Genomic DNA, 18,644 nt, shown 5'->3' on the forward strand with positions numbered 1-18,644 from the left:
TTGGAAAGATTGCTTCAAACTCAACTACTCTGCTCTGTTCCAAACTGAACTGAACCTAACTCAACTGAATCCCCACTCTCACCACCCAATCTGAACTAAGTCAATTCTCCCTCACTGTTCTTTAAATAGCCTCTCTTTTCTGTCTATTCTTATGAGAGTTGGGCTTATCCTATTTCTGACTCATTCTGTCAAATGTTTCTCTGATTTGTCACTTTGTCTGCCCCTAACTAGACATCATTGTTTTGGAATAAAGGTATGTTTTAAAGGCTTGTTTGTAATCCAGCCAGAAGGACCAAAGGTATGTACAAAGTGTTGTCTATATCCCAGCCAGAGGAATTAAAGGTTTGTGTTCCAGCCAGATGGACTAAAGGTGCATGGCATGTCTGCATTCCTGTTGGATCATACCTTGGATGTGATTCCTTGCAGAAGCAGCCATGCTGCTGGATTAACATTCCACTACAGCTTTCTATACACCCTGAAATTTTGTTCAGTATTTCTTGTTCTTGTAAAAGTGAAGAGGTACTCCCCTTTGGTTTTAATAGATATTTCCTTTAAAAGTAAGGAGTATTTCAATGTGAATCAGGTCATGGGAAATACAGCCTTCCTTGTCTCTGAAATATCCTCTTAAAACTACAGGGAAGTTTGCCTTTTGGTTATGTATTCATCTGTATTATGTAAGTATTTATTTAGTACAATACTTTCCTATGTATTACTTGCATTGCTGTATCCCTACTAAATCTTTTGGGGATTAGGATTTTTTTCAGACACATAGCACACACGGATAATCTTTTCACTATATAGCCCAAGGGAAAAAGATCATGTCTATATAGGAAGTAGAGGCTAGATCATACATCAACTCTATCTCAATGATGAATATACAAATAATAAAAAGTAACATATTGCTAATATATTTGCATTGTTATCTCTGACATTTCATTCAATATTATGAAAGGTAACCCTGAAATTACATTCTAAAACTAAAACTAACATAATCATAATTAGTAAATAAGTTGAACTATGTATCTAGGTATATACACAGATTTTATTCTTTACTTGATAATAATATGTTATAAATATGACAATATACATTTTTTCTCTAAAGAATAATTTCCATTTTATGAATTGTAAATATCTTTAGAAAAATATTGGCTTTCCAATAAAACATGTTAGAGATGGAAACGTAAATATTTTATTTACTCTTTGCACAGATTCACTGTTCAAAATGGTAGGAATGAGAATAAATACAGTCAAAGAGAGACAGTGATCAAAATAGAGAAGGGCCATTCCACTGGTGATATAATTTCATGCAAGATTTAGATGTTTCTTGAGATATTTAGTATTTAAAACTTCATGTGTGATACATATATGAAAACATGAATGTAGTTGTAAATTAGGGAGGCAGAGAAATCATCCTGCTTGGCACATCCCCCACATCTCATCCCCGTCACAATCAGAAAGAATTATGGATAATAAGTGTATTATCCATAGTCACAGAGATTTCTACCTACCCAACACAGTCACTGGTTAAGAAGTCATAGGTCAAAAAGACAAAGGTATATAACTGACCTCCCTGTACATGGCTAATAAGAATCTATGCCATTGGTAGATATTTCTGAACACTGTTAATAAAAATGCAAGCCATACTTTGACATTTCTGAACATTGTTAATAAATATACATGGCATAGGTTGATATCACAAAACTGAGAGAAGTCTTTTTCCAACCCCTCACCCCATCTGGGTGTTTCAGAGACACACATGTTATCTTTATTCTTTGTATATTTATATTATATCTGACTTACTTATGTCTTTTTCTGTGAACTCTCAGAAAATTATGAAACAACTGTGACTGTACTTTTTTACATAAAAATGGAGCAGAGACTGGAGGAAAGGCCATCCAGAGATTGCTCTACCTAGGGTTCAACCTCATTTGCAGACATCAAACCCTAACACTATTGCAGATGCCAAGAAGCACTTGCTGAGAGAAACCTGGTATGGCTGTTCCATGATACGTTCTGCCAGCACTTGATTAATGCAGATGCAGATACTCACAGGTTACTAACAGCTAACCATTGGACTAAGCCTGGGAACCCCAGTAGAAGAGTTAGGGGAAGGATTGAATGAGCTGAAGGGGATTGCAACCACATAGGAACAATAATATTAACTAACCATACCACCCAGAGCTCCCAGGGACTAAATAACCAACCAAAGCATATACATGGAGGTATCCATCGCTTCAGATACCTATGTAGTAGAAGATGGCTGTATCTGGCATCAATGGGAGGAGAAACCATTGGTCCTATGGAGGCTTGATGGCCTATCGTAAGAAAATACTAAAGCAGTGAGGCAGGAGTGAGTGGAGGAGTACCCTCATAAAGGCAAAGGGGAGGAGGGAGAGGGAGGATGGGATTAAGGTTTGTGGAAAGGAAACTGGGAAGAGTGATATAATTTGAAATATAAATGAATAAAATGATTAATAAAAAGAAAATTAGGCGCACAGTTATATGTAAAGTCACTAAGCTTAATGCAGGTTGTGGAATTAGAGACTCTCAAAAGGAGTACAACGATTATCTCAATACCATTAACAAAAATTTCATGGATTTTAAAAAATTATCTAACTTGGAAAAGTAAATTCTTTTCTATGTTTATCACTAGAAATATTTCAATAACTCTAAAGAACAAATAAATTGACATTAATTTTATTTGTGATATCTTCAAAGCATTATTTTTGGCTTTTTTTCTATAATATATTTTGTAATTTTAAATGTAATTTTAAAGAACCAGTACATATTCTCTTTTATTTTCATAACACTGTGTATATCTTTAAGTATAAATGCACACATACAAACACACATCATTAATTTTAATAATGACTGTGCATTCCATTTCAAAGCTCTACACATTTATTTGACTAATCTATTTCTGATAGATGTTCAGAGTCACTAAAATACACAATCTAGAACTTCTTGTTGGTCTTACTTATCTTTTGCTTTTACTTCAAAGGTTATACAGATTTTTATATTTAACAATGCCACTGTATAAAAGTTAATTTAGTTAGCATGCCTAAAATTATATAAATAAAATATGTCATTAAATAATAAATGTGCTTTGTGCAATATGGCATTAGGCAGTAAACCTCAAATGTCCAATACATGCATATAAACTTCAGGAAATAAAGTAAAATAAGACAGATTTCAACTTTATTTGTTATGGGGAATAGTGATTTGTAACTGCTCACAACTGCTATAAACCTGACAATTTAGTAACATTCAGATCATATATTTCAATATTACAGGACCCAATGCTGTTATCATATAAAAATGACAAGAAATAGATTAAATCAATAGCATTGGAAACAATATGATTTTTGCAAGTTTAGACTTTAGATACTGAATGATAAGGCAGATAATTTGGGCATGTGCTGGCAACAGTTGAAATGATTTATTATACAATTTACTTTATGGATGTGATAATGATGGCCAAATTAAATATCATAAATATTTTAACTGAAGATAAAAATAAATTCCTAAAGAGTAATAATGCTTATCAGACATTCATTTCATAGTGAACTTATTCTTCACTTGATTATATTACTTTCATACAAACATGCATGATATTTCCTTTAATCCATACAACCTTCCTTTTATGCGTTTCTCCTTTTTCATAAATGGATCTATATGCTGGGAGTACCAGAATCTGCCCTGCTTCCAGGTTTGCATGGTCATACTCAAATAATGGCATGCTTTAAGCCACTTTAGAACTTTCTTCTTGTAAAATAGACAAACATACCATGAACTTTCGTATAGCTTTAAAAAGTTTTGCAGAGCTGGAGAGAGGTCACAAGGGTTTTGAGAGCTTGCTTTTCTTCTGCAGAACTAGAGTTCAGATCTCAGCATCCATCTTGGGCAGCTCATAACCAGCTTTGTACTCTACCTTCAGAGGATCCATAACAGTCTTCTGACTACTATGGGCACCTGAATCCATGTGGACACACACACACACACACACACACACACACACACACACACACACAAATTCAGAAAAGGAAAACATTTGATAAATAGTACTAACATGAGTAGGCATCCAGTTTTAGAACTAATTTATCTCTAAAAATAAATACTCTCGTCAAGTATCTTATATCTTGTTTCATAATGAAAAACTTAAATATTTTAACTCTTGTTAACATAAAAGGCCACATTTATGCCAGCTGGTGGTGCTTTAGTCCAAGCGCTTAGGAGGCAGAGGCAGGCAAATCGCTGTCAGTTTAAGGATAGCTTGGTCTACATAGTGAGTTCCAGGATAGCCAAGGATACACACAGCAATTCTGTCTCAAAACACCATTTTAAAAAATCTTTTAACATATTTAATTTATATAAGCATTATTGTAAAAATCTAACATTGTCAACTGTAACATGTCATTGAAAAAGGAAAGTACACATAACACACATAATCACAGCGTGTTTAATATATTTAGACTACAATATACTACTACAATAAATTTATATATCATGTTTCTCCATGATTAATTAGCTATATTAACCCCATTTTTTATTAAAATTATGGCCAGATGTGATGTAATTTGCTTGGAATTTTGTAGCAAGTAGCTTCAACATTCCCTATGGCCAACAGATTGTTCTTCATGTCCTTTAACCCTGAAGGTGAGTCTTTGCCAGCTGAGCACTGCTGGGAGTGGATATGTGTAAAGCATTTGCCAAATGCAAGGTGTTTTTCTTATAAATAGCATATGTCCTTTGTCTAAATCCACAATGCACTTCACATTATTCACTCCTAATACCTGTTACAAGCACCACACATTCACCTATGACTCACCCATTGAATCTTACTTACTACATCATAAACTTTAAAAAAAAAATAAGTCAGGGTGTCAGTTAGGAGTTCTGTTTTTGTAATTCAGTTTGTAATGGAAAAAACTTACAGTAGAGTTTGCTGACAAAATCAGGCTCTTTGGTTCACGAGGTAAAAGTTGAAAGTCATTTCTAAGTTGCTGCCAATCTGATGCTTTTCTCGAATTGTTCTCTCAACTGTGTCATGATACTAGAAAATGAACTATGGGGAAACTGTGATTGATAGCACTATGACTGTCCTATCATGTATGAAATGGCTGGGTTATAGCTACAAGGCCGTCACTAAACAAAGTATGTATTATACGATTTATTGAGCAACTAAATCTTCATTCCGTGTTACAATGTAAATAGATGCTTCATACTTCACCACAACTTTCAGAAAGGAAGCTGATGATGAACACCCAGACATCTTCACTGACAGTTCTTAAATGTGAAGAGTTTGGACTTGCAGCTTTGGTTTGACTCTTTCTGTAACACAAGTGATTTTGTGAAGTGTAGAGAATATGACCTTTATTTAAGATATTTGAATATCCAAAATAAACAAAAATATGTCAGTTTTTAGAGAGCAGAGTTTACTCTTCTTAGATGTGAAAAGAAATATATCATGTACATTTTTGTGTCAATAAATATCTTTATGTACTCAGATAAAGAGAACGCTTTTGAAATTCTGAAGAGCAAAGTAGAGCTGAACTGAAGTAGAGACTATGCTATGGAAATAGATGACTTTTGGTTATCCCTGTTAAGGCTTACTTCTAGTTATTCTTAGGAATTTAGAACTATATCTAACTATAACCAACTATAACTATATGTATTTTATATTTATATGCATCAATCAAAGTAGAAAGTCTGATTTCCACTAGTCACTGGATTTTATTTAAAATAAAATCTTGCTGACAAGTATCCAGAAACTATTCCGAGAAAGTGCACGAGTCAGAGGAATGCTCCTGTGTGTTCATCAATATGTTAAGAACATCATTAATTGCATATGTGTGTGTATGTGTGTGTATGTATATATATATATATATATATATATATATATATATATATATATATATATTCCAACTAAAATTTCTTAGTTTGCTCATTTTTATTTCTTATTATAGTAGAAGGAAAAGTAGCTCCAATTGGGCAACTGACAGGTTCAAATCCCAGAATTGGCAGGTGATCCAACCCTGTCCTATTACAAAAGTATTCTTTTCCATTATACCAGTCGTGTGTGTGTGTGTGTGTGTGTGTTTGTGTGTGTGTAGTCACTTCTAAAAGGAATTATTGCTTTGAAATTGCTGTTGGAAAAGTTATTATTTTTCTCGTAGATGCATGAAGTAGGAAGAAGAATAGTGCTCTAAATGCCATGTTCTTTGGATTTCTTAAAAAACAGATGACCAAGTGGAAATGTCTGTCTCTAAGTTCCTTAGGATCTGTGTCTAAGGTCCTTAAGAACTGGAAGTAAGCCTTAACAGGGATAACCAAAAGTTATCTATTTCCGTAGCATAGTCTCTACTTCAGCTTAGCTCTACTTTGCTGTTCAGAATTTCAAGAGTTCTCTGTATCTGAAACACCACTAGAACCACAGAGACTTATCACATAAAGATGAATGCAATTCTTGTTTAGGCACACTCAAGCTAAGTTTGCATTCTTGTATAAATATAATAGCAACTATAGCTTCATAAGTACTTCCTAAAATCGATATTTCTACATCAATATCATATGCATGGCATTAAAAAGAAAATCAGAATAATGAAGTAAAATGCTTCATGAGTACAATCCTAAATAACAAATAAGCAAGATTTTAGTTTCTTATAATTACGTTTTAAGAAAAACAAGTTAAAATGTAGTTAGTATGAAAAATAAAAGGACGATGGACTTTGTTTCTGTTAGCAAGTTGGCTTTCATTTTTACTGCCTTAAAACTTTTCTACTTAAATATTTCCTTATAATGATAATTACTGTTCCCAGAAAAACAACAAGAATGGTTGTTCTGATTGCTAGTTCTTGGTAGCCTCCTCCTTGATCACTTATACTTACCTGAGATCATTGATAAACAGTGTACAGCAAGATTCTTCTGAGACGGTTCTACCTTCATCAAAATTAGGTTTAGTAAAAATACACCCCAAGCAAGAGATACAAAACATCAGAAAGTTGCAAAACTTACATTAGTCAAAGATTGATCAATGAGCAAAGTGCAAGTGCATCCAGTACAAGTCACAAAATTGACACCCTAGGGTCAATGTGAGCTGAAATACCTAAGCCTTTGCCCAGAGTTCACTTAATAATAACTCCTTCACCTGTAATGAACACATATGTGCTGCTTTAATCATTCCCTTTCTGTATCCACAGTATGACACAACATGTTGAATTAAATTAACAATATTGCATCCCATATCACAGAATAGAGATACATTTAAATGTAATTAGGGAAAATATAAAATATTTTAGTTCATCACAACCCCAGAAAGCAATAATTCAAGTGTCCATTGAACTCTAAGTATGTATATGTATGTATGTGTGTGTGTGTGTGTGTGTGTGTATGTGTGTGTGTGTGAAATAGCTTTGAATGCTTACATATAGTATACTTCTATCCAATGCCAAAGGGTGATAATATGGCACATGCCATGTGGACAAAAATTTTTAGTAGTAATAGACACTGAGGCAGGGAGGATCTGCTGGAGAGACCACTGCTGCAGAGGGCACAACACAGCTGCTGCTTCAAAGGCTGCTGCCACTGGCAGATCCAGAAAGAAGCAAAGTTAAAACCACATATAAACACAGTGATGATTATTTGAGGGTTTTAAATTTCACAAACTGTTTGGGAAAAGGATTTTACAAGGATTTAAATTCTTGCATGAGCACACAGAAAGTCAGGGATGGAATATCTTATGTACATTGTTGTACTGCTGCTGGTGCTTAAGGAAAACTGCACCTGCTTTCAAACATCATCCAAACTATTTTGAGTATTTGAAGATACCCAATCTTCCTGAACACAGACACTGTTTGTTTTTATGTTCTGTGCGTGTTGAAAACAGCAAAGGACAAATCTATAAAATAGTGTGTATATGTGTGTGTGTGTATGTGTGTGTGTGTGTGTGTTGTGTGGGGGTGGGGTTCAATACATACGTGTCTTCCTAGCAGAATCTTCCACAAAAAGCGAAGAAATGTCTTCATCCACACCGGCTTCATTCCTAGCAATGCACGTGTATGCTCCTGTATCTTCATAACGCACGTTGCTTATGTGGACCTCACTGCCATTTGCTGTGAACAGAAGGCAAAGGCAACTTGTAAACTTAGTCTCAGCTTTGGTACAGTGCATTCCGATTACACAGGCAAACAGCTCACAGAGCTTGTCATAATTAGACTGCTTTCCTTCCTGCTTCTATACTTTGGAGATGTGCCAAATTGCTTCAGAGGCTCTCGTGTAAGTACATTGTTACGTCACTCCATGGACGAGAGCTCTGCACTAGCAAATGCAAACACTTTACATTTTATACCATTACCATTTTCTATATTATATATGAAATACTACATATAAATAACTATCATCCTATATATGGTTACAGCTAAAACTCAAAGTTTAAACAAAGCTTTTCTAGAACAAACAACAGCAATCCTCTCCACTTAAAGGAACACATGTGAAAATCTGTCAAAAGTTGAGTGAATTTTATTTTCAAGTCAAGTTTCATTACGTAAATTTACAGTGTACTACTGCTGTTAAGAAACTTTATTACATATTTGGAGATATTAAGTATTAAGGAGAGCAGGGATATCACAATTGTATGAAATTTCACCAAAACTTACCTAAAATAAACTATGATATAGAAATATAATCATTTTAAGAATGAATAAACTTTCAAATCTTGGAGAGTGAATATTTTAATCTAATCCTTGAAAGATAAGTTGAATTTCTCAATAGCAAAGCCTAGGTGCAATTAATTATTTATGACATGCTAGCCAAATGCTAGGGACCTTCACATATCTTATTTAGTAATCTATACAAATGGTATTTAATTATGAGATGAGTCTGAGATTTGTAGGATGAATTTTTATAGGTCACTCAAATAAAATGGTTTGATTTTTATGAAAATCACACAGTTCTGCAGCTATGTTCTATTGCTGTCATGAGTTTTATGTTTCTTTGCACCATTTCATTTCTAAGGATATGTCTTTCTGGTGTGTTGTATCTATGCTCCTCATTTTTCTGCCACAAGAGCAATGTACTGTGGACTGGAATGCAGTGTTACATGTCAAGTGAATAACAGTTAAATTGTGGTTTAGTTGAGACAGAGGATTGCCAAGAAGAAGTGGGGGTGTCTTCTCTGACAAAACTATCAGAAAATGTAGCTTGAATGTAAAATGCCCCCATAGGTGCATATGTTTGAGCAGTTAGTTTCCAAAAAGTGGCACTGATTTCATAGTTTTTGGAATCTTTAGGAGGTAAAATCTTTTTAGGCAAAATGGGTCAGTGGAAAGAAGTTATGATGCTTTATAAAACAAGTTCATTGCCTGCTCACTGTTGAGTTCCTCATTGCCAAAGAAATATGCTCAGCCAGTCTTCTTCCATCATGCCTTTGTAGCCATAATGGATTGTATCCCTCCAAATTGAGGACAGAATAAACCCCTTTTCCTTACACAGCTTTTATCAGCTGTTCAGTACTAACAGTGACAAGTACCTAATACAGAAGAAAACATCTGACTCAACTTGTGTATCTGAGCGATTGAGATGAATAGCGCTTCCACTTGCCTGTAGATACACTGCCAAAAACCAATCAATGGAGAGTGATTCCCCAAGGAAGAAGTGATACTGAGGTTTACTCCTAGTTTACTCCTACTTTAGTTTTGTGTTTTTACTGTTAAGTTGTAGTTCAACTGATTATCACTACTCTGAACCGCCTTCCTTTCTCCACCCATACTCTACATCATTTTCTCTAGTGTTTCTCATATTTGTGACCCGCATGTCTTCTTATTCATTTACCACTGTCCATTTCCCCCCAGTTTTCCATCTTCTTCTCATTGACTCTTAATTAGGAATAGCTTATAAATCTATTCGATGCTCAGAAAATCTATAAGATACATTTACTAGTTTTTAAAATTCACTGTGTATTATTTGTTTTTTGCTGATTTTTATAGAAATTTTAAGGTTCATTGTTACTTTATTTATTTGAGATCTCTAAGATTTTTTCAGATTTTTTAAATTTTCTTTTTCGTGTGTGTGTGTGTGCATAAGAGCTTAAATTGTCCACTCAAAAATACCTGGGTTTTGTACTACTATTTTAATTTAATTACAAGAGTTTTCAGTTTGCCCTCCAATTTGCTCAGTGACCCAAGGATCTTCCAAAAAATACTGCTTAGTGTCCAAGTATATGTGTAGTTTCTGTGGTTTCTCCTGTTGGTTTCCAGTTATACCTTAATCTGATGAGACAAGAAATTATTACAACTTTTATAATGCTTGCCTTATGATCTAGAATGTGATAAATCTTAGAGAAGGTTTTACGGGTCACTGAGAAGAGTATATATTTCACACTTGGTAGGATACGATGTAGAGAGCTATAAATTCAGTTGACGTATGGTATAGTTAAACTCTCATGTTTCTTTGCAGACTTCTATTTTTTGAGGAACTATCTGAAGAAACAAGTAGAATATTGAAGTCTTCAAATTTTATCTTTCATTAAAAACCAATGATTTTGTTTTCTAAGCTATGAAGTAAATAGAAATAATCAGAAAGTCATGTTTAAATGTCCCGTTCTCAATAAATCAGTAAGTAAGAAGGACACTCAGAACCATCAAAGTGAATTGGTTCTCACGTTCTTCTCAAAGAAAAATTTGCTTCTTTCAACATAAAATACCCTATTTCCCTCTTAATGTTTACAGTCCTTTCTGCACTGTCACCTCTCTATTGTCCTGCATCTCTAGAATATGTCCCTCAACCAATGACTTTCCACCAAGAGATACTACATTTCCTTGGTGCTATTTTTGTGTGCCAAAGTCTGAAATGGAAACTATTTATTGTTTCATTCTCATTTCTAATCTCACAAAAAAGAATATTACTAAGGATTTCTTTACAATTCTTTTTCCACAAGCTGATGATCCAGCACTGGTATGCCCTTCAGGTTTCTGCTCTGAACTTTCTATGTATCTGGCAGTGCTGAACATTTTAACTTTTTCTTTTTTTCCTGTGGTATCCCTGGGTCTCTTGACTCCTTGATGAATTTTACTCTTCTTTTACTATATATCTTAAGTTTGTATGTTGATAAACTGTCCTATGGTAAGATTTTATTTCCCCTCATTCGAGTATTATCATATAGCACATGTTTATTCCGTTCATGCATAGACTTTGATTTAACACACAAATGCTAAAGAACATATCTGAATAAATAAATAAATAAATAATAAATAACAAGATAATCATAGTATTGAACTAAACTCATAAACTATATTATCTATAGCATATTAACAGTTTTTCTCTTAAGTTGTCCTACCTCCTCTTATCTAACATTTTAAATTACTTTCTACAACTACTTATTTATGTTTATATTTATCACTGAAAGTAACTTTTTGTCAGAGACTCTACTTTTATATTTCAGTCTATAATGAAGAACTCACAACATTTATGTTCCTGATTTACTTGGAAGAAGATGGATACAAGTATACATAAAATAGGTTACTGTCATAAATGGGCAAAATAGGGCAGGAATGAAGGATGCTTGGTCTTTTCTTTATTCTATTTCTAGTAACTTGGTTAGTCTTTTGTGGCTAGGCTACAGACACAGACATGTAAGCAGTATCAATACATATATTTTATACTCTAGTTCTAGATGTGAGCAGGTAAAGAGTTCCCAGACCCTCACTATTCAGGGCAAATTTCTGATGATGACTAGTGAGTGTCACTGAATCGTGAAGCCCTGGCCCACATGTGTAGGAGGAGCTAAGGGGGGAAGAGTAAGGAGAAGAAGAGGAGGAGATGGGAGAGGAAGAGGAAAATGGAAGAGGGGGAGCTAGAGAGGGCAGAGATGTAGGAGGATGGAGAACCACACAGAATACACAGCCTTGATGTATCTACTCATCAAGCAAGCTGAGCAGACATGCTCGAACCTCTGATGTCCTGGAATTTCAGCTGGATGTAGTGAAGACACAGACACCAGAGGCTTATCAATTTACCCTTCCCTCGCCCCTCTTCTAATACTTCAATACCCATAATCAGCTTGAAGAAGTTAATGAAGAGTCGGTGCTCCTATTCCCTGGGCTTGGGGATTGAGGTTGTTAATATTAGGCTGTCCTTCTAGGAAAAATAATGGTTTTATTGGAACAAGTAGTAATAGTTAGAATTGATTACTTAGCCATAACTTATTTGGTAGAAATCTGTATAATTGTTATTAAGCTAAATTTATAGTTCTTAAATGGTACAAAATTTACTTTGATTTCAAATTTAAGGTTTTCATTGGTATGAGTTTCTTATTGATATGAAAGTGAGATTAATATTGTTACTCTCATAGGCATTTTGCCTATAAAACACATTTAGGAATACAAGGTTTAGATCCAGTCCTTTTTTAACTTTTTTAAAACTGATTTGAGATGGTTAGCCTGTGATTTAAGGGCCTATAGCAATTGCATGGCTCTGAGTTTATTATTAGGGTGCTTTCTAGATTTTAATTAGAAATAGCAGAAAGGAGTTAACGGACAACAGTCCAGATTGCTTTACACAGATAGTTGGTTTTCAAAAACGTCAGAAGTCCACAGAATTGATGTTATAAGCATTCCTGTATAAACATTCATTTTATTAGAGACCTGTCTACTCCTGACAGCTTCCCTGTCTTGGATTCTAAGAAGAAATTGAGCATCTTTGGAGTTACTCCAGTTGTGGTGTAACTGGAGCCACTAGGCAAGAATTGCCTCTTTTCATCTACAGACAAAATGTAGTCCAGAAAAAGGATACACTTGTGGAATAGTTGACTGATTATATCTGCCAACACAGAGTAATCAGTCCTTAAAAATTCTGCATTACTAGATCTGTCAGATGATCCTGGGCCAGAAGGCTAAAGATCAGATGCTCCAACGTTTTGAGGTTTAGAGACTGTCCAGGTGTTCAGTGGTCTCTAAAAATTGGCTAAGTTTTAGAAGCTATGCTTTGTGCTTTCCAGGATTTCAGTTAAGTCAATCATTCTGGATTTCTGATAGGGTTGAAGACTTACAGTATCATAGCCAACCCAGGCTATTTACTTTGAGAGATAGATTTGAGAGGATGGTTTTTCAGCTGACATTCATTCTAAGTCCAAGAAAAAAAGCCAGGATCAGAACTAAGTCTCTTCGTTAAGAGAGATGACAGAGGTTCTGTTTAGTCAACAAAATGATGGACTGGGTATTAGGTCTATCTTGTACCTTACTGATACAAATTGGTGTAGTTATTTTCTATTGTATTTTGAGAGAAAGGTTTTTTTTAATTTTATTTTAGCAGAAAGGGTGATATGTAGAAGGAGCTAAGGTTGGAGGAGAAAGGAGAGGAAGAGGAGGAATTGGGAGAGGAAGAGAAAAAGATAGAGGAGGAGCTAGAGAGGGTAGAGATGTAGGAGGATGGAGAAACACACAGGTATGGAAAGCACTTGTGGGGAACAACTGATAAACTATAATTAGATTAGCTAATTGGGATACAACTCTCTTTGTATGGGCATCTTGTTATTAATCATTATCAAACATATAAAGCCTTTGATTAATCAATAAGAATTAGAGTCTCATTCTCTTACTGGGCCCGCATGGATGGCGGAATGGTCTGGGCAATGCCATGTCTTGCAGAGACAGCATGGAATATTGACATATCCATCTCTCACACTGGCATCTAGTGGGTGACAGGGCTGGTGTTTCTGGCGGGTCAGTTCTAGCTGCAGCGCGCACGTGGCCTCAGGCCGAGGAACATGGCAGCTGGTCTAGGCAGAGTCACTGCAGCTTAGATAGTCAGCTTGACCAGAGGCCAGTTTTAAATAATTACTTCAACACACATGTCCAGTTTTTCTAACACCTTTGTACCTGATGTGGACAGATGAGCATTTCTTAGACAATCAAACCCATGTCCACCATTCCACTCAACCAACTCCAGATGTGAATGTTGCAGTGCAGAAATAAAAACAACGTGAACATCTATGAAATGTGATTTCCAAAATGTACTAATCTTGTAGTAAGTGAACCCCAGTGAGAACTAGCTGGAAGAACTTGCAAACAAGAATTCCAAAGAATGATAAAATAATTAATACATTTTAAAAATGTGGGATACATCTCAAGGGGGAAACCTGAGGAGGGCCTGCAGTCTCAATTAACCTGGACCCCCAGGAATTCTCAGACACTGGAATACCAACCAGGTACCATACACCAGCTGATATGAAGCCCCCAACACATATACAGCAGAGGACTGCGGGGTCTGAGTTTAGTCAAAGAAGATGTACCTAACCCTCAAGAGACTGGAGGCCCCAGGGAGTTTAGAGGTCTAGTGGGTTGGGGGAAGGAGGTGGGGACATACTTGAGGAGTCAGGGTGGCAGGGAAAAGGTGCGGGATATGAAACAGTTGGAGGGTGGACTGGGAGGGGAATAAAATCTGGACTATAAATAAATAAATAAATAAATAAATAAATAAATAAATAAATAAATAAATTTTTAAAAAAGAAAGAATTCCAAAGAATGACAATAACAGGTTAAGAGGACATCAAGATTACATGACTGTGCTTCATAAAAACAAAAACAAAAACAAAAGATTAATGAATAATGAATTCAGAAAAACATATGAAAATACAATTCAATAAAAAGAGATGGAATCATGGAGAAAAAGCTTAACAAATACTGGAAATGAATACCTCAATATGCCAAAACCAAAACCTAAGTAGAAAAACCTCTTCAACAGAATGGATCCTATGGAAAACAGAGTATTGGGCTTAGAAGAGAAGGTAAATGAACTGGATCACTCAGTGAAGGTCAATGAGATACTTTAAAAAATACATTAAAAGAACAATGTAGAGCTTTAGAAAATCATAGAAAAAATTATACTTTTCATCGTTGACATAGAAGGAGAACACCATAGCAAATTTATGCAATGCTTTCCATTTCCCAAACCCATATAAAGAAACACTCATTTAAATAAAAGTAGGCCACAACACACCAAATAAAAAGGATGAGAAAATAAAATTTCTATCACATCTTATGGTTGCAGTGTTAAAGCCACAGATGTGCAAAGACTATTGAAAGCTTCCAGAGAGCAATGTCAAGTCTATTATAAGTGTGGTCCCATCAGAGTAACACCTGATTATTTGACAGAAGCTGTTAAAGCCAGAAGGGGCTAGAAAGATGTATTTTAAGTTTTGAACAGCCACAATTGCCAACCCAGGCTATTATCCTCAGAACACTACCCATTAAATTAATGGAGAAATAAAAAAAGGAGCAATAACAAAAACTTTCCATGATTTAAAAAAAGCAGATTAAATTAATTTTTAATCACTATATCAGCCCTAGTTCTGCAGAGAATGCTAGAAGTGATACTTCAATCTGAAGAGGTGGATAAACACACTCAAGATGTCACAGGGAGCAAAGAAACAATTACAGAACAATTAATTAAAAGAGGTGTATAATTAAACAGTTTACTTAACACCAAAATAATGGGAGACTATATTAATCTCTATGACAAGACTATTATTTACAACAATAAACATGTTAGAAAATTATATCAGTTTTGTCTTAGATGCAGCCATGTTTTACTACTCCCAAGAGTTGCTACAATAACTCATTATCTCACACTTGTTCTGTCTTGTACTTTTTTTCTACATTTTACTATAATAGATCTGCACACTTATTTAATGAAAAGAATGTAATAAACAGGCACCTTGAAGTGTGAGTTGTTTGGAGAGCTTTGGTGTAATGTCAATTCCATTCTTCAACCAGCCAAGCTGAGGATCTGGTATGCCCTCTGCATGGCACCTGAGGCTTGCAGTTACTCCAGGTTCTCTGGCCTGACTCTCTGGATACACTCGAATGACGGGAGGAACTAAATGAGAGGAAAAAAAAATGAGTAAATAATCAGAATTTACCATTTGATTCTGGAAATAAAGAAAAAATGCAAGATGATCCCTTATGAATTATAAATTTTTATTTGGTTGTATAACTAGTTTCCTGATATAATTATCTACTAAAATGTCCCAGGGAGTTTTGGATGACAGGCAATTCTGAGCCTATTTCGGAAATAAGAAAATTCAAACATGATATATCATGTTTCACAAACTATAAAATCTTGAAAAAATAATATTGAAATAGACTCCCACTTATTAACTAAAGTGTGACTTAGTCATTAAATTAACACTTCAAATGCATTATAAAGAACTAAAACCTTAAGAATTGAATTATTTGAATAAATAAATATAAAGTTAGAAAGAAATAGTTTTCTTTACAACAGTACATTTAGAAATTAATAAAATTTTATATATAATAGTATACTGAACTCAAACTATTACCAATGAATTTTGTTTAAAGCATGTAATACGTTCTACTAAGTACAAAAAAGATTTAAAGTAAATGAAAAGAGTAAAGACAATTGGTTGGTAAAATGAAAATATTATTGATGGTTTTAATATTCCCAAATTGATCTGAAGGTGTAAGATCACTTTCAATAAGCCTTTAAATTCAGTTTTGTATAGAAGTGTAATAGATAATTCTCAGAACCGTGAAGAGTTAAAAAGGACTCCAGCTGGCCAAAAGGATCTCAAAAAGTTACAATGAAAGCTAAAAGAATCCTATGTTGTCATTAGAGCCATGAGATACTAACATGAGGAAAATCACAGGGAACGGTGGAGCATAGTTGAAAGCCTAGTAATAACAAGACACTACTATGGTCAACTGATATTTCACATAGAGCCAAGACACTATCCAATACAACTATTAATCCATCCAGGAGCATGAACCTGAACTACTTCTTCATAATATATTCAAATTATATATACATGTATAGTGAAATATATGTATACATAATTTGATTCAAGTTAAATCATAGCTCTAATTGTACAAATCAAACATTATAAGTTGTACTTCATAAATATTTAAATTATATATACATATAATACATATAATATATAGTTATATGTATGTACAATTTGAATCAAATTAAATTATAGTTCTAAATGTTCAAATCAAACATTATAAATATTTTTTTGTTTTTGTTTTTTTATTGGATATTTAATTTACATTTCAGATGTTAGGCCCTTTCCCCATTTCCCCCCACCGAGAAAACCCCACCCCATCCTCCCTCCTCCTGCTTCTATGAGGATATGCCCAGACCCACCCACTTCCACCTCCCCACCCTGGAATTCTCCCACACTGGGGAATCTAGCCTTCACAGGACCTTAAAACAGATGTAGAAAAAGTAACAGTATATGGACTGAATGAGTTATATTTTGGAATATATATGTGTGTGTATACATATACATATATGCATTCAATAATAATTAAAGGCGCACACCTTTAATCCCAGCACTTGGGAGGCAGAGGCAGGCGGATTTCTGAGTTTGAGAGTTCGAGGCTAGCCTGGTCTACAAAGTGAGTTCCAGGACAGCCAGGGCTATACAGAGAAACCCTGTCTTTAAAAACCAAAAAAAAAAAAAAAAAAAAAAATCAGAGAAAAAGCAGGTGATTAATTTTAAGGAAAATGGGGAAGGGCATACAGGATGGTTTGTAGGGTGGAAACTGAAGGAAGAGATATGATTAAATTATATTCACAAAAATAAAACTAATTAAGGAAAAAGTATCACGTTGTATAGTCATGTGATATATTACAGTCTTTTACTAATATATTCATATATAACTCTACTTATAGAATAAACAGCACACTTATGGAAAAATGGAAAAGAAAGAAAGCATAATAACTCATTCTATTATTGAATTTGATGAAAATGTCATAGCTATTTCCCCCATAATCATTAGCACCAACACAAAAATGAAAAACTTAAATTTCAATTGAATTACATTTTTTGGGATCATCACAGGACATTATCATGAAAGATGAAGAGAGTATTGGAATATGTGGTTCAGTGGCTAAGACTACTAATGTCAATTGCAATTGCAGAAGACTTGGTTTTATTTGACAGCACAGACATGATAGGTCATAATCATCCAATTCAAGTTTTAGGGAATCTGATACTCTCATCTGACTTCACTGTGAATTAAACACACAAATATTATGCATGCATACATATAGGGGAAAAACTCGTGCACATAAAATAAGTAAGTTGAAAGCAATAAGAAAGAATGGAAAGGAAGGAGGATAGCTAGACGACATCTTAATCTTTAATGTGCTGGACACACAAACATGGAACTTGAGTAGCATCACCAGAATATGCATTAATAAAAAGCCAGGTGTAGAGGGGCAAGTTTGTTTTCTGAGTAAATGAGAATAAATTGATGATCCTTGAACTTTCTGGACATCCAACCTAGCTTATGAGCTATAGCCAGTGAAAGGGACTAGCCCAAAGGGGATAGGAACTCCTCAAGAAAACCAAGAGTCAACAAACTTGGATCTTTGCAGCTCTCAGACACTGAACCACCAACCAGAGAATATACATGGGCTGGACCAGCACCCCATCCCCACATGTGAGCCATGCCAACACATTGGTGTTTATACAAACTTTATTTTTACTCACATCTTCAGTTTCAAGTTCTCAAAAGTTATAATATAAACTATAGATAAAGAACTATTCTACTAAGTTATTATTTGTTAAGTTGCTTTAGAATAGGTTGACTACTATGTTATAAAGATATTCAATAAACCTCATG

General features: G+C 34.6%; 1 protein-coding gene across 3 annotated transcripts in view; it reads right to left on the bottom strand.

The window, feature by feature from the left end:
* Fstl5 (follistatin like 5) overlaps window positions 1-18,644 on the bottom strand; it is a 527,925-nt gene that overhangs the window by 102,873 nt on the left and 406,408 nt on the right. For all 3 annotated transcript variants that reach the window (XM_028754928.1, XM_028754930.1, XM_028754929.1), the window contains exons 8-9: window positions 15,709-15,870; window positions 7,977-8,111 (exon numbers count right to left, since the gene is read on the bottom strand). In XM_028754928.1, the coding sequence (XP_028610761.1) occupies window positions 7,977-8,111; window positions 15,709-15,870 (297 nt within the window). The remainder of the gene's footprint in view (window positions 1-7,976; window positions 8,112-15,708; window positions 15,871-18,644) is intronic.

This window comes from Grammomys surdaster, unplaced genomic scaffold (genome assembly GCF_004785775.1).
Source record: "Grammomys surdaster isolate TR1022 unplaced genomic scaffold, NIH_TR_1.0 126039, whole genome shotgun sequence".
In the NCBI taxonomy this organism is placed as follows: Eukaryota; Metazoa; Chordata; class Mammalia; order Rodentia; family Muridae; genus Grammomys; species Grammomys surdaster.